The sequence below is a fragment of the Salminus brasiliensis genome, chromosome 18 (genome assembly GCF_030463535.1).
Source record: "Salminus brasiliensis chromosome 18, fSalBra1.hap2, whole genome shotgun sequence".
Classification (NCBI taxonomy): Eukaryota; Metazoa; Chordata; class Actinopteri; order Characiformes; family Bryconidae; genus Salminus; species Salminus brasiliensis.
In genome coordinates, this window is record NC_132895.1 from 21,256,971 (window position 1) to 21,276,740 (window position 19,770).

The 19,770-nt window shown below is 41.5% G+C and overlaps 1 protein-coding gene across 2 annotated transcripts in view; it reads left to right on the forward strand.

Moving 5' to 3' along the window:
* pcxa (pyruvate carboxylase a) overlaps positions 1-19,770 on the forward strand; it is a 188,635-nt gene that overhangs the window by 54,576 nt on the left and 114,289 nt on the right. For both annotated transcript variants that reach the window (XM_072661594.1, XM_072661595.1), the window contains exon 9: positions 14,407-14,569. In XM_072661594.1, coding sequence (XP_072517695.1) covers positions 14,407-14,569 — 163 coding nt within the window. The remainder of the gene's footprint in view (positions 1-14,406; positions 14,570-19,770) is intronic.

Sequence of the window (19,770 nt, forward strand, 5' to 3'; positions counted from 1 at the left end):
GCACTGTATGATTACACAAAAAATATATCTTTAGGAATGTTTGACAAAGCAGTGTGAGCTTTAGAGGAGCTACAGAATGCTGAGAAACACTATAAGCGTTAGTGAATGTTTCCTGTGTCTGCAGTCAGAACCGTCAAAACAACTTTTGGGCAATTCTTACTGCCTGAATCTCACTTAATGAGGTGTGTGACATCTTGCATTGTCACATATGGGATAAGTTTAAGTGCATTTTTGATTTATAACTGATCATCCATTACCAGTACCTGACCTCACTAATGCTCTCCTGGCCAAATCCCATCAGATCCTCACCGCAATGTTTCATCCAGAAATTCTAGTGTCTGCTCAAAGTCTGTGTGAAGCAAGTTGGTGAAATAATTGTAGGTGGAGTAGTTGTTGTTCTTCTGTAATCTTTACTAATCTTCCAGTAATATTTCAGATTTGCTTTGCTTGGGCTTTTAATTAGCACTCCTATCTTGGGCAGGTATATGTGAGATCTTGGTGACAGGTGGTAAGAAGTGCTAATTGTCCTAATGAATGCAGTATAGGAACTAATTTGAAGCATTTTTGGATTACAAACAAAACTGCATAGAGATATTATTAATAGATAAGTCTTAAGTGATCCCTTTTAAAAGTTGAGAAAAATGTTATGCTAATGACGAGAGAAACCCTACTTCTATTATGCTTGCTTTATACACTTCATCTGGAATACAAGCAGATTTGTGAAGCATAAACCTGTATCTTCACGGTGCGCAGTGGAAGATGATGAATTTTCAGTCTGATTTTAGCCTGCGGTAGCAGCCGTACAATATTTCAGAGTCTGTAATTCATACACTGAGTGAATTAAGGGGACATTGTGTGTCTAGGTTTCTTTTTTTGTGTGTGTTTGTTCTGCTATTTCTCTCACAGTTCTTCATGTATAACTACAGTCCCTGATGTGTTGTGTTTTGTTTTTGTTTTGTTTTTTTCTTTAAACTTGTGCAGTCTGTTCTTGATGGTAGAAGCTGCAATTTACCATCAATTATGGGAGGAACTTCCTGTAGGTCTTGCGATGACATTTTAGGATATTTCGAGGATGTCTTGAGAACTGAATTTGCTAGGACTGACTTGGCCGTGTTGACAGTTGTTTTAAATGTTCTCCACTTGTAGATTACGTTGAAGACAGTGGAACAGCTGATTTCTTATTGTTCTGAGATCTTTTTTAAACCCCTTTCCAGACTCCTATGCATCTACAACGTTGCATCTTTGTTAAAGTGAATGGAATCACCATAGCCAGATCCCATCAAGAGCAAACCAGACTAAATGCCTGAGGTCTGAGAATCCTCTCTAATCATGTTCACATCATCGGCAGCTGATGTGCTCCAACTCATTGACATTTTAAGTAATAATAAATGTGGGGGCGTGCCAACTTTTACCCTCACAATAACATTTCTATAATTGCCGTTTTACAAATCATTTAAAAAGACTTTTGTTGTGTTTAGTTATTACCTCCATCTCTGATCAGTAACCGTAAGCTGAGGAAATGGCAGCTTTCAGAGAAATGTTAAAAATGCTGCTGCTTCCCGCCAGTGTGTTCTGTGTAGAGTGCTGATTGTAAAGCACCCTTGGGTATGAAAAAGGTACTGTATAATTAATTGTAACTTGCATTCATTCAAAAAGAAGGTTTTCAGGGGGTTTTCTTATTTTTTTTTTAACATGACTGTATAGAATTTTCCTACATACAGTATCTAGTATTGAAGTAGGGCTGGGCAATATATTGTCTGTACCAGTAAAGATCTTTAGGTTTATCAATATTGATTGACTGTTCCAAATTCCAGTTAACTACAGCATTCAGTCAATCCAGTGGCCGAGAACTTCAGGTTCAGGTTCTGAGGATCCAGACTGAAGAATGTAATTAGATGAATGGCATCTGGAAATCTGCTTTCTGTCTGGTGAATAATGAGGATACTGTGTAGCTGCTGTAAACTACAGTCATAAGGTTTAAATCTTGTATATAACAAACAAAGGAACCAGACAAAGAACCCCCTTTGTCTTTGTCTTGCCATTAATGTTGGTGGTGTTAGTTAATGTTGGGATGTTTGCACTCAAACGTGCTGAGGGTTGAATGAACAACATAGTTTCGATACTGAGAACAGGTCTAAAATTAGGGAGTGGTAAATAAAAACAAAACAAACAGCAGCACACTGAGAACCACCATGATCTCTTTATACATTGGACTTCATTACTGTGCTCTGCATTTGCATGGCGTAGCGCCGTTACTGCAGAGTTTCATTAATCTGGCCTCTTATTAGGTTTGTGAGACATTCTTAGACTGTCTCTGTAGAGAACCAGTGCTCATTAACTCATTCCTTTATGTAGGTATAATTTAATCATGCATATTACCACTTTGTATATCATAAGGTTTTTATCCTTTTTTCCCTTAAAAATTCGTTCTGTTACATTACAAATGATTTCCTCAAGTGACTGAACAAATATGGCTTATCATAAATTTTTGCTCTGTTTTAATCAAACATTGTTCTATAGGTTTGTGCTCAGGAAAGGTCCGAGATCATGTAGACCAAAATAATTATACAAAGTTGAGATTTTTGGACATGAATGGAAAAATTGCCTGTATTCAGTTATCTGACTTGGACTGAATGGGCTTACTATATTCCATTTACTGTAGAAGTCTTCTACTGTTACTACTATGACGTATTTTGAAAATGCTCTGCTGCTAAGTATTATCCGCACCTCCCAGCACTACTTTGATCAAGTTTCTGAGGTGGATGCCTGGTGGCAGAATTACCTGCAGAGCTGAAATTACCGTGTGTGTGCTTATTCTTAATGGCCACGGAGTATGCAGAGGCTTTTCTTAGCTTTTTTTTTGTTGTTTTTGAGCGATCTGCATTTGTGTTTGTTGTCTCTGTGCTGGATTGTGGGTGGGCTGTCTCTGGGTGACCTTGGTAATGGGGTTCTAATTACTCTGAGTTGTTGCTAAATTGCAGGCCCTCATTTGTATCGGACTTTTTTTTTTTTTTTTTTTTTTTAGTCTGGGGGAGATTAGACAAGGACATTAGGCTGTAAGATGGATATGAAGGTGTGAGCGAGTGAGCAAGCGAGAGGGAGTAAGAAAGATGAATGAGACAGATGGCTGGACACTGTTGTAGTCTAACAGGGCACCGGCTGAGGCATTAGTGCCTCGAACCCGTTTCCGCTAGAATATCGATTCATCTTAGAACGTGAGCCTGAAGGAGAAAAAAAAATGGCTCTGGATGATTTAGTAAGTCGGGAGCTAATACTATGTGAAAATTGGGGTCAGGGAGTACGAGGTTAGTAAGTAATGAATAAATATGAACTGAAGGTTAGGGGGTTGATGGTGGGGGGAGGGGGTGCAGGATTTGTCAGGCAGGCTTTGGGTTATTTCTACTCGTGCCGTGATCGAGAGCGATGATTCAGCGCGTGTGAGTCACTCTCATGATCCAAGCCTTTCCCCATCAGGGGGTTTTAACCCCTCACAGTCCAGCTGTGCCGTGGCCGCCGGCCTGCCGCACTCTCTACTGGCTCGTTATCTGGCATTAGGAAATGGAACTCCACTCGCCGCCAGCTTCATTTAACATGTCACATGGCCTGTTTGTGTACCCAGAGAAAGGAGGCCAGGGACGTTCTGTTCGTCTCAGAAGGGGGTTATCGGAGAGAGTACTACTCTCAGCCATTGTGCTGCTCTGGAGCTAGACTGGTCGTAATTGCAGTAGAGCCTATAAAGTAATGTTTGTCTATGTATGAATGGATGTACGGCCATAGGGAAAAAAAATTAGGACACCCCATGGAAAGTCTTATTTAATGTTTACCTAAAATGTGTAGACTTAGGAACAATATTGATAGACTGAGGTAATATAAGTTAACAAATAAAACTGATGAAGTGTCCGCTAAAGATGATTAGAATGTTGTTGGCGAGGATTTTGGAGGGGTCTTATTTAAACCTCACACATTTTAAGCCGTGGTCACACTAGGTTTTTGCATATATATATATTATTTTTTGCAAGTTTTTGCAAGTTTTAAGAACCCCAGAAGAAAAGATAATTACCATCTAATCCCACCTCCCGACCGATAGTAGTAGTAGTAGTATACTACCCGACTGTAGTATTTTAAAATATAGAAAAAAAGAATAATCTACTGTTTTGAAGCCGCAACAATCAGCGCTTCCTCCATGTTGGCTCAGACAGAGCAGAGACAGTACAGAGCGCATCATGGGTCACACAGCCAGAGTCGGATGAAGGGGTGGGGGGGGATTCGTTGGTCAAAGTTCACCAAACTCGATACGAATATTCGCAGGTCAAACCCAGCTTGACCATGGCTTTAGTTGGGTTGCTCTTGATTGTTGGAGTGAGTGGTATCTCCACAACAAGTGCTCTCTAACTTCAGAAAGAAAGTTGTGAATGCATATCCAGGAAGAGAATTAAGATCGCAGAGCAATCTGAAATCAGCCGTTCCACTGTCCTGAAAATCATTGTCTCAAGTGGAGAACATTTAAAACAACTGCCAACATGACCAGATCAGGCATCAGCCAGCAAGTATATGTTCTCCATCAATCCTAAAATGTCATCACAGGATCTGGATCTGAAACGGTGTGCAAGTTTAATAGATAATTGCTTTGTAAAATAGCTTTTATTCAATTGTCTGACTTTGAAAAGACAAAACTAAGAGGACACAAACAAATGATGTTCCTGTAATACAGTGATTCTTCCGATTTAAGTTTGAGATGACATTTTTAAATGGGTAATCTGTACCAGAATACATCTCTAAAGTAACCACCCTAATCCTGTTAGCAGCATTATCACGATGTGGTCCATATCATTAGAATATTGACCTCTATTTCCCTTTGCCTTGGCTACAGAGCTCGTTGTGGGAATACTTATTCGAAAAACAAAAAAGGAGTTATAAAAGTATCCAGAACATCACAGCATTTATTTCAAAGACCTAAAATACTGCAGTGTGACTCCCACACCCCAAACTGTGTGTTGGGTGGGGGGTAGGGATGGTGGGGGGAGTTGAAGCGGCAAGCAGATGTTGTGCAGATCAGATCCAGTGATCAGTAAATAGCAGAAGAGGGACACAACTGTTTAAACAAGCTGGTCAGAGCGAACACCTGCCAGCGCTTATGGCTAGAGATAAGATGCGTGTGTGAGTGCGTGTGTGTGTGTCGGTCTTTGGATTGTGCCGAGGGCTGCTGGAGTGGAATCAGCTTTACACTGCTGAAATTGTCACCATGTCAGACATCTTCAGAGGTGTCAAATAACGAAGTACAAATACTTTGTTACCTTTGTTAAAAATTTTTGGTTTGGTATTTATTTTTCATCCGACTTTTTACTTCTACTCCTTACATCACACAATGTCACACAATTATCTGTTATTTATATAATATAATTATATATAATTCTATGTTAAAAATTGCCTTGCTACTTCTATTTTATTATGGCTTGTTTTCATTCCGACTTGTCATTCTTCATCAAAAAAACTCCAAACAAAAACAGTCCAAAAAACTCAATCCAGATAAATTGCGCCATCCGGAAACCTGCCATTCATACCATTCTGACACCCTATTGGTTTGTAAACGATCCATCGCACCTGCACATGACAGGTCACACTCAAGCAAGCGCACAGCAGACGGATATAGCCTAGTATGAAGAAGTCCATGACAAAGACTCAAGAGAACTTGAGTAAAACATCCCAACTAAGCCCCACATTTACATTCCAGTAAAGCTTATTGATAACATGACTCTGAAGTTTGACTTTTTGCACCATTACAATACTTTATTGACAACTACTCCTCATATTTTCCGCTCCATGAAACACATGTTAACGCTCAGTAGTGGACATAGATTCTCCTAAAATGCATTCATTTTCAATGGGCAGATATGCAGCTGAAACAGGCAGCCTAGTGCATCCCGTTGTGACTTTTAGAAAAATTGGGTAGGTGCAGGCCCCTATGGCTCCTATGGTGCAGCCTAAGCTTTTGGCCTTTGTTTTCCTTACATTACTTTTACTTGTATACTTTTGTACTTTAAGTAGTTTTAAAATCAGTACTTTTACACTTGAGTAAAAAGCAGAAGTTGATGCTTCAACTTCTATAGAAGTATTTTTAAACCCTAGTATTTACACTTTTACCTGAGTAATGAATGTGAATACTTTTGACACATTTGGACATCTTTAAAGTCTAGTGAAAGATATTTAGTTGGGAACAGGAGCCCATGGTTGGATTTATGATCAGAGCCTAGGTTCTCTCCTTGTCTCTCGCACACATACTTATGTTTTTATAACTGGCCCAGATGTCTGGGCACTCATTTGTCCCATATGTGATGGAAAGTACAGTGCAGATATCTTGAGCAGTCGAGGAAACTGTGTAAAACCTTCAAACTCTGTAGTCAGAATTTGTTTTTTTCCGTAAAGTTGGCATTCGTTTGGTAAGAGGAGCACAGGTTGGAGGGCACAGGTTTGGTTGGTGACTTCTCTGTGAACTCCAGATACTGTATGGATTTGTTCACTTCAACCAGCAGCTCAGCTGATTCACTGATCACCTAAAAGACTGACTTGAAGAATTGCTTGACCATTGAAGAATCTTCTTTATAGACCCAAGACCCAACCCAGATATACCAATTTACTTTTTTTAAATCATAATCATTTTAATCATTTGATCATTGACAATGCAGAGATAAACTACTTTCTAGGACACATTTTAAATGGTTTTACCTCCTTCTTGTGAACTTACCATTTTGGAGATATGAGGGTTTTCTTCTGACGTAATTTTTTGCTTTTTCTGTTTAAAAGGAAATGCTGCATTTTAATAAAAAAACACTTTACAAAATCCCAGACATATTGTGTATCCTGATATTGTAGGCCATTCCTGTTTTTTCTTTTTTCTGTATTTCCTTCAAAGTCAGGCACTCCAGTCGTGAAAATGTTTATACACACACACACACACACACACATATACGCAGCACAGTCTGAAACCTCGACTGACATTTTGTGATTGGGAATGTGAGGCGTCTGTTCCGAGCAATGCTAGTCGTTCATTCTGCCTCTGCATATGCTGCTGTCTGGCAATTAAAATGGAATTGAAAATCAGATTGAATATATTAACAGAGTCCCCAAACCACTGCTCCAGCTCACACCTCGGTGCTGCAGTCTCTGCTGTTCTGCTGTCCTCTTTTCCCCCTTTCCCCCTCTCTTTCCCTCTCTTTCTCTCACTCCCTCTCTCGCTTTCTTCCACATTGTCTCTCGCTTTCTCACAATCTCAACAATAGAGACTGCAGGCTACAGAAACTGTGCTGTCTGGAAAGGAAAATGTTGGGGATGGGATGATTGTGCGCGTGTGTTGTCTGCATAGGATTTGCATTTTCACCATGCTAAGGTATGTCTTGATCAGGAGTGCATCTGCATAAATTAACACCTACATGAGCCATCTGTGCAGGGGAGAGAGAAAGAGGGCCTCCGTGCTTCCCTGGCGACAGTCTCCCGTACCCTTTTGCTAATGGCCCAGTGTGTTCGTGTGTCTATAGAAACTCCACATATGTGCAGAACGCACTTTAATAGGTTAGTCCCATCAGGTGACATTCTTAAAAACAGATTATAGATTATTGCTTCTGCAGAGCTACAAGGTGATTCTGTTTGCCATCGGTGCAATAACCATATTTTTGCACATTATTCAGTACTCCATATTCTAAGATGGCCTACTAGTACAATCTATACTAATATAGAACATGGCATACAATTTGTGGGTAAGTGTGTCTGTGATATGTTCACAAAAGATTCATTTAATTGGAGTATTTTCTATAGAAATATTCACTTTATACAACTGGAGGATAACATAACATAAAGCTAGCCTGGTTAGTGCCACAATAATACACAATTGGCACTGTGTTTATTATTACCTTATTATTATTATTATTATTATTACTTGTTTATTATTTCTGTTTAAGGTGTGCAAGATGTGCATATCTTTTGCTTCACATGTTGCAGTTCTTTTCGGATTATGAAAATATTATTGCAGCGTAAAGCCTATATTATCAGTGGAGGCACATATTAGTGCATATGAGACTGTCTATTGTAGTCTGATCAATATAACTGATCAATAAAATATTTGGTTATGCTTTACAGTGACCTCATGAACTGTACAGAAGCTCTACGCTACAGTTATAAAGCTGCTGTTGCTAGCTGGTCGATATAATGTTGCTATAATGTTGTTATGGTATGGTGTGGTGGATGCTCAGGTGGATGCTCCAAGTGGATGTTGTGGTACCCAAATGTGGTTGGGTTTTTGTATCACATACTTTTGCACTCCTTTCGTTTATATACACGCGTAACAAGTGTATAATGTAACACACTAAAACATTGTTTTGCTTCAGGATACAGTCATGAATTAACGTAATGTATCTCAGATCACCTTCACTCGTCCCTCACTCATAGAAGATACAAGAGCTACATCCCAGCCTTGGCATGTATTACAAGAGCTATGCTATAAAGCTATAAATGATCTCTTTAAGGCCATTAATGAAAATGTACAATTGCACATTATACAGTAATAAACATGAACACCACTCATACAAAAGGATTGCCTTGTAAAATCTTATTGAATATTTTATGAAACTCCGTAATTGCGCAAGGATGTCTGGTTCCCGCTGCTTTTGTGCAATGGAAAGTGCTTTTTATTAATTTATACGTTATTAAGGTAACTATGATGAATACAGTTTTGCATGTATAGTAGAGGGGCAGTGGTGGCTCAGCGGTTAGAGCGCCGGGATATCGATAAGAGGGTTGTGGGTTCGAGTCCCGGGCTCGGCAAGCTGCCACTGTTGGACCCTTTACCCTCTCTGCTCCCCGGGCGCTGGAGTTTGCTGCCCACAGCTCTGGGTGTGTTTGTGTGTACTCACTGCCTCTAACACGTGTGTGTGTGTGTTTGTGTGTGTGTGTGTGTGTGAGAGTGTGTGTGAGTGTGTGTTCACTACCAGATGGGTTAAATGCGGAGGACACATTTCGCTTTTTGTATACTGTACAGTGACAAATACGTGCACCTTTACAAACATCACATTTTTTTCACTGAGGTAAGGTGTTTGACTGACTCTTTTCATGAACATATTAATATATGTATTAATATATTGTAGTTTTGTAGTTTTACAATATATTGTAGTTTTTCGAAATACTGCTATGAAGGATATAAAACCAATAACCCACTAGCATGTCGTTTACTTCTCTGTGAAAAAACGCTCGTTTTGAGGGTGCTGATTCTGTGTATTAATGACCACTGCTCTCATTGGCTGTGTTGGAAAGGGAAACGATGGCTGCCGCTCAGGCAGACCATCTATACTGAGCCTTTTGAGCTTGTTTGCGATAAAGGATTAAATATAGTCAGTAAATCATGAGCACAAGCCAGCCAAGCAAGTGAAAACACAGCAATGCTTAATTACAGACACCTTTTAACTCATATTAGAAGTAGCTTTTGTTTACGTGCTAGCGCCACTAAGATGTGAAGGTTAATTATGTAGGTACTCCTTTTCATGTGTCTGGCGATGGGGCCTGCCTGTTACCTTAGCTAACCGTGATTTATTTTGGGTGTTGACTCTTTCAGTAAGCTTGACGGCGCAAAATCAAGACTGGTGAACAGAACCGAACCACAGGAGACTATAAACCAGTGACATGAACTTTGTGCAAAGCTGAAAACACAGAAAACAGCCTGTTTTAGAGCACACACCAACAAAACTGATGGCTCAGTGGTTAGAGCACCAGGCTATTGATGAGCCTATTGAATTGTGGCCCTTGAGCAATGCCCTTCACCCAGCTATGGCCGCCCACTACTCCGGGCATGTGTGTTTGATCACGTGTGTGTGTGTGTGTGTGTGTGTGTGTGTGTGTGTGTGTGTGTGTGTTCACTGCATGAATAAGTTAAAGGCTTAGGCCAATTTGCATCTGTGTCCGACACTAATGGTGAATATACTTGTCTTGTCATTGTCTAGAGCTAAGCAGCTAAGGAAACACCTCGGTTAACTCAGAAAGCTAATGCCAATATCAACAAGACAGCCGGACATTCAACTCACAAACTGACCTACAGCAAGTAACATCAATAACTTTCTAGTAAACACCATATATATGAAAATATAACCCCCTTAGACGTTGCCGTTATCTAGTGCTAAACAGCCAAGGAAACGCCACTAGCATTTGACAAGCAGTTATTTCCACACAGTTTCACTGCAAGTCCAGCGTTTCACAGACCCAGGATACAGTAGCGAATGCAAAATGGTTAGCACACACTTTTTCGAGGACTGGAGTCGGGACGTTGCCATGAAAAAATAAACTTTATCCACTCAGCTCTTCTGTCCGCTGAGACTGGGGTGCAGTTTAGCAATTTGTGCTTGTGTACGCCGCCAACAACAGAGCTTAGCTTTTAGCTTTGACATAATGCTAGCAGGCTCTGCACTTGCAAGAGGAAAATGGCACATCATTTTACTGAGGTACTTTTGAAGCCATGGGGTGAAGATACTCAAATGGAGTGTGTGTGTATGTGTGTCTGTTGGGGGTAAAATTCGAATGTGCCTGCTTGTGATTTAGGAAAAGGAGTCCAATCTGAACGGCGTTGAATCTCGTGCTTTTAGACACAAGCAGCCCACAAAAATTGACTGAAAAAGTTCACAGTGGGTTTGGTAAAGGCACTCCAGATACCCTGAAAACAGTTTTTCATATTAAAATATCTAGTAAATATTTCCAAAGTGTCTTGTAATTATTTACGAGTCATCTACAGGTAGTCACTGTAAAGTGTTACCAGATTAGTGTCTGTTTCCTATGTGGCTCGCTTGCCATCAGCAGCCTGATTCTTAGAGAGCACAATTGGCCTTGTTCTCTCAGAAGTGGGTTCCTCATACATCAGTCCTAGTGTTATGTTGATCAGTGTAAGACTACTCTACTGTAGTAGTGTTTTACCCTCCTAGGGTTTGGGGCGTTGCTAGTGATGGGGTGAGCTGGGGCCATCTCTACTGATGGTTAGTTCAGTATTCCCTGTACTCCGTGACTCCACCTACCTGCCACCTGCTTATCATACACTAGTGGGTGAGAGCCGTGATGATTCATGGATTTGGTGGAGGGTTTGAATTTAGGTGGTGAACAAGTGAGAACCACAGTCACGTTTGTTGGATTAGCTGAACATATGCTGAAGTGTTTACAGTACAACCCGCTTTAATAAAGGAGGGCCTGTGCCTTGATTAATCTCTACCAGCGTGTCGCTTTTCAAGACGAAGACCGAGGCAGTTAAAACCCTGCGCATGCATTATGACTGTGTTGGTGTCACCATGAGGAAGTCGCACTGGCACGAAGCCACGTGTGTGTGTGTGTGTGTGTGTGTGGGACCCAGAGATTTCACTGTGACGGTGTATTAAAGAATTAATGATGCACAGCAAAAAAAAAAAGCTTCGGTTTTGCATAAGCATTTCCTCTTGGTACTACAGTGTGTGTGTGTGTGTGTGTGTGTGTGTGTGTGTGTGTGTGTGTGTGTGTGTGTGTGTGTGTGTGTGTGTGTGTGTGTGTGAGTGAGTGAATCATCTTAAGTTCTTCAAATTCATCATTGTGTAAGATAGGCGCTTGCTTGCCTGAATTATTGATGCAAATACAGTTCCCTCCATCTCTTTTTATTAGTTTAAGGTGTTTTTCTGACCCGCTGGGCACATGAGCACACTCTCCTCGCGTGTACGCACACACACATATACACACATCATGACCCGTCTTTGTGGTTTGTTGCTCATTTAGCAGTGAGCGGAGGTCTGATGTGTTGAGCAATTGTGAAGTTTTGCCTGGGAGCTGTTTGAACACCACTCTCCTCTATTCTTCTTACCGTCTCTCCTAATGTCTTGTGAGAACTGTGTGTAAAGAACATAAACAGCTTGTGGTGTTTTGGCTTCCTTGCCTGAGCGTAAATTGCTCAAAATTATTGCCTCATATAAACAAATATAGTTTTATCAGCTTCCAAGCATCTATAGAGCTGAACTCATAAATATTGAAACCTGCTAGCAGTCTCTCTAACTGCTGTAATTGCTGTCATATCAAAATTAGTTTTTGTTTGTTTTGTTTCTTACACAATTTGAAAGCCCTGGGCCACGTTTTCTTAGTTTTCTCACTTCCAGTAGAAATCAATGAAGCCTCTATTGAACTTCTAGTGTTTTATTTGGGTATTTATTTATTGACTGATATGTTTATGAAATTTCTAACATTTTAAAACAAATTTTGCCAGTGTTCTCAGTGTTACATGTAACATCTAGTGTATTTAGTATTTATTTAATTAATTAATTAAAAAACCCACCAATTTTACACCAAGCGTTAAATCAACATTTCTAGTGTTACGTGTAACAGTGTTAGATGTACACCCACAATTAGGTGCAACACCCTCAGCATGTGTTTTATTTATTTAATTTTTTAAACACCACAGCAGTGTACAGCAAGTTTTGCCAGTGTTTAATCAACCTACACACAGTGTTACGTGTAGCACTTAATGTTAGCTGTAACGCCCGCAGTATAGATTTATTGATTTTTATTGATTTATTTTTAACACAACAATGCACAGCAGATGTTGCCAGTGTTGAGTCAATACTCAGCGCCTGCAGCTCTGGCTGCAACACTGGAAAATGAACTGTGTGAGGAGCAGGTTAAGCCTGGGTAAAATCCCAGGATCTGTTCTGTCCTTTCCCAGGAGGTGAAAACAAATCAGTCTGATTGTGTAGGGCTCCTAATAAATCCACCTTTACACCGAGGAGGGCCCTTTCCCAATGAGACGGCCGAACCTCGCCGAGCGGGACGAGCAATCAGACGTGGAAATGACCAGCTCATCCAATTGGGCCAGAGAGTGATTTAATCGCAGATGTTTTGTGGTCAGAATGGAGCGGAGAGTAAAGTAGCCGCAGGCCATGCCGGCATGCCGCTGTCTTACTGTCAGCTGTTGGCGCGTAGCTCTTGCGCTGTAATTCTGGACCTTATTCGCTTTCTCTCACAGTTCTCTCACTTTCTCTCACAATAAACACAAACTTCCTGTCTCTTTATTCGCTCTCTCTTTCTCGCTCCGTCTCTTACTGCAGATCACGCTCTGACACCCTCTCTCGCTCACTCACACTCTCTCTCTCCTTCTGTCTCTCTGTCTGCTGCTCTTTGTCAGGTAAAGGTGCCGTCGAATGAAGGGGGGCTGCTGTCAGACTGGTATAATAGTGAGGTGCTGGAGCGTGAAGGCATCCTCCCCCTTAGCTCTCACACAGCTGGTGTGAATGTCACCACAGTGCATCCCACCTGCAGGAGTTTTATAAGGGAGAGGATGTGTGGATACCCCTTGGTAGATTCTATGTGTTTTTGTGTGTGAGCGAGAGAGAGAGAGACAGAGAGAGTGAAAAAGAGATGGGATAAGTCTGCAGTGATATGAAATCGATGAATTTGTCTGGTCAGTGAACAGTCACCTCACTTTTTATTTTTGTATTTTTATTTATTTATTTGTTTGTTTTCTTGGGCGAACTGGTTGGGAATGATCATGACCAATTAAAGTTAGCATCATTACACAACATAAGCAAGTGAATACACCTGATTCTGTCTTAATAGTGCATCATTACGCCAGATTCACACTGATCATTGTACTGTTCAGACTATACCACCTGTAGTTCGCGACCACATGTAAACCATTCCAGGTTGTATACAAGATCTGTCGCCAGGAGAAACTCGTGATGAGTCTGTCTGCTCTCCGAAACACTTTTTGTAACAAAAACACCTGAGAAATACCTTTTTTTTCCCAAAATAAAAGTCTGTAAGAAACGAGGTATCTGTTGCTTGTGCACTGATCTGCAGTGAACAGCTTTTCTTCTAGCCTTGCCTATAGATGTATGCTTGTAGACCTCCACTCTCAGCTTCCACCTCTCCCGTGTCTTGCGCTCTCGTTGGCTGTAGCTAGTTGCTGCACTAACTTCCAGTCACAACACTTTTCATACTGTCGGATTTAGAGCCTCCGAATGGTCCAGAGATTAAACCTGCGTCATAGTTTATTTGTCATTTACCAACCGAGCGAATAATAACGCACACTCCGTGTAAACTCCCTGCGTTTCAGTTTCTCATTAGTTTCAATGTGCTTTTTCAGAAAACAGTCATACCGTCTGCTTTCAAAGTCAGGTCATACCGGTGTCATATAATTAATGTACAAAATTAAAAGTAAAGGTGCTAGAAAATTGTTCTCTGAGCGAAGCCATAGAGGATCCACTTTTGGTTCCATAAAAAGAAAAGATGTTTATAATAAACAATTTGAGTGTGTAGAACCTTTACATCAAGCTAATGTTCTTTAGACCTTTATAGGGTCTTCACTCACATGATTGAATATATATATATATATAATATCTCTCTGTCTCTCTCTGTCTCTCTCTCTCTCAGCGTGGACCTGGTGCACGCTCAGCTGCGGGTGTGTGAGGGCCGCAGTCTGCCTGAGCTGGGTCTCAAGCAGGATAAGATTCGGATCAACGGCTATGCCATCCAGTGCAGAGTGACCACGGAAGACCCTGCGCGTGGCTTTCAGCCGGACACTGGGCGTCTAGAGGTGGGCTAACACCCTGCACCTCTTTTCATGTGATGGTATCATGAGTGGTTATCATGTGGTGCACATGTGTGTGTGCACCTGTGCAGTGTGAATACGTGTTGCTGCAGGCCTTACAGCCTCCCTTTGAGGTTGGACTGAAATGATGTGTTTGGTGATGAATAATTGAAAAAGTATAGATTTCAGCTTTCCCTGGCCACCCTCTGATCATACTCCAGCTTTAAAGCTGCCCAAACAGCCTAGCAGGTGTGTGTGTGTGTGTGTGTGTGTGTATGCTGAGGGTTATCCAGGGTCTCTGACTCCTCCTCATGGTGAGCTCTTGGCTATTCTATATTTAGCACACCTTGTCCACAGGCCCTTGGCTCCTATCAAAGTACTACCCACCCAATTACCCACGTTCGCTCTGCTCAACAGCTACACACTTCACCGGCGTGCTCTTCCTGATCGGCCCCTTTTGAAATGCCGTCCTGTCCGCTGGAAATATCCGTTCTCCTGCGCCCGACTGGCTGCATCAAAACTGCCCAGATAGGAATGTTTCCCACCTGGACAAAGCTGCTTTCACCCAGGCTTCAAAGGCGTACATGGATGTCCTGTGGCGTTGGGAGAATTTCATGAACATGGTGGGTGGGTGGGGATGGGGGGTGGGGGGGGTAAAGATGCAGTTGGAGCCTTATAATTAGAGAGAGAGAGAGAGAGAGAGAGAGAGAGAGAGAGAGGACTTGGGCGGACATCAAATGGATCCTGCAGATAGATTTATCAGGAGGAAATGTTGCTCAAGCTGTGCGACAGAGAGAAAGATGGAAGGAATATTCACGATGGAGAGATACAGAAAGCGAGAGTGAGACGCTCGGGGAGGTGTTGGCCAGAGTGCTCAAATGGACACTTTCCTGAATTATAGATGCTTATTGACAAATAAATAGATGCCCGTTGAGGCCAGATGGCTGAAACATAGGATGAGAGTTACATCCAGTCCAGTAAAGGGGGCTCAGGTGGGAGGTAGAAGGAGGGATGGAAAAGATTGAGAGAGGGAGCTAGAGCTAGAGCCCAAGTGGGAGCTGAGAGAAATATGAGAGAGAGAGATGATACTGCTGTACTCCTCTCACTTTTTATAGGTGTGTAAGCAAGGCTCTGGTCGAAGCCCCTTTGTTTTTGGTTTTGTTTCATATTTATTCCCACAAACCCTGAAAATGTTACGCAAGGTGTGTGTGTGTCTGTGTCTGTGTGAGAGAGAGAGAGAGATAGAGGAGACAGAAGTGGAACAGCAGCCCCCGAAGCATCTGATGTGAAAATCATCCAGTGGGAAAGGAAGAAGGAAGAGGGAGTGCTCGCTCATTCTCTCTCTCTTTCTTTTTCTCTTTCTCTTTGTTTTTTTTTCTATCTCTGTTTTTCTCTCCCTCTCTCCTGCTCCCCCTCCTTTCCTCCTTTTCTCCTTTTCCATCTGCTTTCTCTGAAATACGTGACAGGGTGGCGGGAAGAGTGAGTCCGAAGTGCCTTGGATCTTGTTGTGAAAGGCTAAATGAGACCAGAACGAGTGAAATTTCCAAGGAGCTCCAAAAGACTGCTTTTGGGGTATAATAGAAGGCTTTCGCTCATTTGATAGATGTGTGTGTGCGCGCTGGATGCAAAAAGATAAGGAGAGAGAGAGGAGATTCGTTCAGCACTGTGTACTTATTCCGCTCTGTGTTTTGAAGTTCTTTACATCGTTTCCCCACGAGTGGAGCCTAGACTCCATTGCACGTGTTACGGACCCTTTATTAAGGCCTGGCTATGAAAAGATGACGGGCTGCTTTAGCTTTTGGCAGGGCTTCTTCCATCTGCTGAGTGAGTGATTGTGTATGTGTGTGTGTGTTAGTGTGTTGTGGTATTTTTTTTTTTTTTTTTTTTGTGTGTGTTGGTTTTGATCATTAACACCAAGCATCAGCTGGAACTCTCAGGCGTGCGCCACTGAGAGAACATAATGCAAATCAGCTTTGTCCCCCTCATCAGCGGCAGCGTCATCATCATGATCATAATAAACATAATTATCTTAATGAACGTGGCGATGGTAAACCCGCACTGTGTTCTCAACACGAGGCCGTATTTAAAGGGACGTGAATTATGGAAGCATTGTTTATCAGCCCGCTGCTGGAGACGAGCGAGGAGTGTAATGGAGGATTTGTTGCATCTCTGCTCGCGGCCTGGGAGCCGCGCCGGCCCGGCTGTAGTGGCTGCCTGATCGCTCGTCTGACTGTCGTCTGTCGCTCAGAGTTAGTTTGTAATCGATGCTTTTGCTTTGTTACTTAACAGCCTGAGATGGATTTCGGTTGGAGTGCTTGGCTCACGCTCAGTGAAGCATATTGCTGGAGCTAAAATAGCACCTTTTTTTTTTTTCTTTTTTTTAAATGAACCTCAAAGAAACCCCCAGTCATGGTAACCTGGACAGTGTGCCAAAGAAGAAGCTGCGGGTTTTTGAGAGTGTACACGTGTAAAGTTTCAGTTCCTGAGTTGGGCCTGTCATGATTGTTGGCTTTCACAATGTGCCACATTCATGAAACACATCCACATTCATCCACGCTAACAATAATGCTAAATGTGCACCACAGTAATCAAAATTTGAGATTAATTAATGAACTACTGAGTTATATATATATATATATATATATATATGTGTGTGTGTGTGTGTGTGTGTGTGTGTGTGTGTGTGTGTGTGTGTGTGTGTATATATATATATATATATATATATATATATATATATATATATATATATATATATATATATATATAAAATACAAATGTAACATGTTAGCATGCTATATGTTGCAACCCCAATGCGTGATGCAACTAATCCGATTGGCAGTTGGCAAGTTCTTCTTTACAATATTCTGATTGTGGGCTGATTGTGGCCGAAGACTGTCAGTGTTTTGAGATGTTCTGCCGCAAATGTTTTGTGACCATGGTTGCTTTTCAGTGAAGCTTAGCAATGCTGCACAGTGGAACAGTGTACTCCCCTTTTGAGTTTGTCTTACCAGCATAAAAGCAGCTTGTCTTGACCTCCACAGTTCCCTTGAATTGCCGTTCCACATTGTATAAACCACAAGGTGTATAGGAAACCACGGTTTCCTATAGTTTAATATCAGGCTCTCACATTGTTGGGAAGTAACTTGTTTCTGCACTTTTCAGGACCGCTCTAGTTCAGATGTATTGGATGGTTTTCAAGCAGTAACTGCTAACTTAAAGAGCTGTCAAAGCAACTCAGCATAGACTGCCAACTACAAAAAACATGTCATTCTGATAATTATGAGGATCCAAAAGCATTGGGGAGAAAGCCTAAAAGATTTTTGTTTACCTCAGTGCATGATGGCAACATTTAAAAACAAACATATACACACACACACACACACACACACACACACACACACACACACACACACACACACACACATTTTATTAATTATTGTTGTTGCTCAGAAATCCAGCATCCACCTGGAGTCCTTAACACGCAACTTCAGAGGTCTGTTGGTGATCCTATGGCCAGCTGCACACAGCCTGTTACCTCGACTGTGTTAAAGGAGCAGTCCGTTACAATACACTGTAAAATACAACTTTACATTAGAGGACATTTTTGTCATTACCTGGACAGCCGTGCCGTAAATATTAGAAATATAATATTCACGTCCAACTTGAACAGACAAAATTGGCAGAAACAGATGTTTGAGCTTAAAATCGGTCTGAATCGGAGTTCCAAAAAATGGAAAACATCGAAATAATAATAATAATAATTAGAAATCTGATGTCTGTATATCTGAATGCTTGACAGGGTTCTACCTGTCTGTAACTGAATCTCTCATAGTTTGATCAAGCACCAAATTTACCTTCAGTGTTGGACACAGAGGGAATTTGTCCTCCGCCTTTAACCCATTCACCCATTCACAATAGTGAGCAAACCCACACAGTGACCGTGAGCACACCTGCCTGGAGCGGTGACCTGGGATGCCCAGGGAGCTGAGAGGGTTACTGCTCTTGCTCAAGGGCCCAAACAATGGCAGCTTGCCGTATCAAACCCGGTGCTCTAACCGCTGAGCCACCACTGCCCCTGACTGGAGCAGACGCTTTACGTCTTCATCTGCCTCACTGTGTGTCTTGCTGATTGCTGTGTACACTTTAAACTACTATATTTAATTTGAAGTGTTTATAATCAATATTTTTATTATGCACAAACGCAGAATGTCCTCTAGCTTGTTCCAGTTTGAAGATGTTCAGCCTGCAAAAGACACTTGTCTCGATTCGTATCCGTCTTTATTGGACTGAGAACAAGAATGAGAAAATATTGTTTTCTCATCCAGATGGCTGCTAAGATCAGCTTGTCTCCTTAACTTTGGCTGACAGGTTCTTCACTGGGTGCAAATGGGGCTGATGGCTTTGTATTTCCTCAGGGCTGATATAAATAGACCTAGTTAACTGCATGCTTAGGGGATTGAACCAAACTCACCTCTCTTAGCCTTTATCCTGAACATGTCTGATAAATGCTGTTAATGGAAGATTGCTTCAAACATTTGTATCTGTTAAATGAGGGAACAGCACTGCCTTCACTGTGGCAGACTAGGGTTTGATTCCCTGTGCAGGGATGTCCACCACACTGCACCAATAATAGTCCATTGGCAAGACTGGATCGTCAGCCAAATGCCATAAATGTGCATCTAAATGATCGTGTAGCGTTCTAGGTAGCCTAGCTAGTTGTTCATGACTAAATTGGCAAGAGACTAATAAATATGTACAAATATCTATTAAAAAAAAGTTAAATCCAGCATAGAAACATGGTGTTACAGGGTCTCTTGGCTCAAGTATCTTTTGAAGGTCTTTTATGAAGATTCCTGGAGACAGTAATGCAGCTGGTAACAGTACCACCAACAACAGGAATGGTTAAAACTGTGAAATTAAACCCCACCCTAAGACCCCTCGCAGTCAGAGAGGTACCACTGGGCCGGTCAGTAATCTGATCCTGACTGAAATGAGAAGTACTCGGAAATACTAAATGAAGGCAAATCATTACCCTTAAATAACTGTGTTGAAATCATGGTAATACTTCACTGACCTGTAATGGGGAGAACAGCATCTCCATTGTTGCTACTTTGGGCTCAGCGGACTGGACAACACTCATGAGAATTCTTTAACTTTCACTGACCGTTTGAATCTCTTAAAATTAAAAAAGTGTAAAGTGTGTCTTT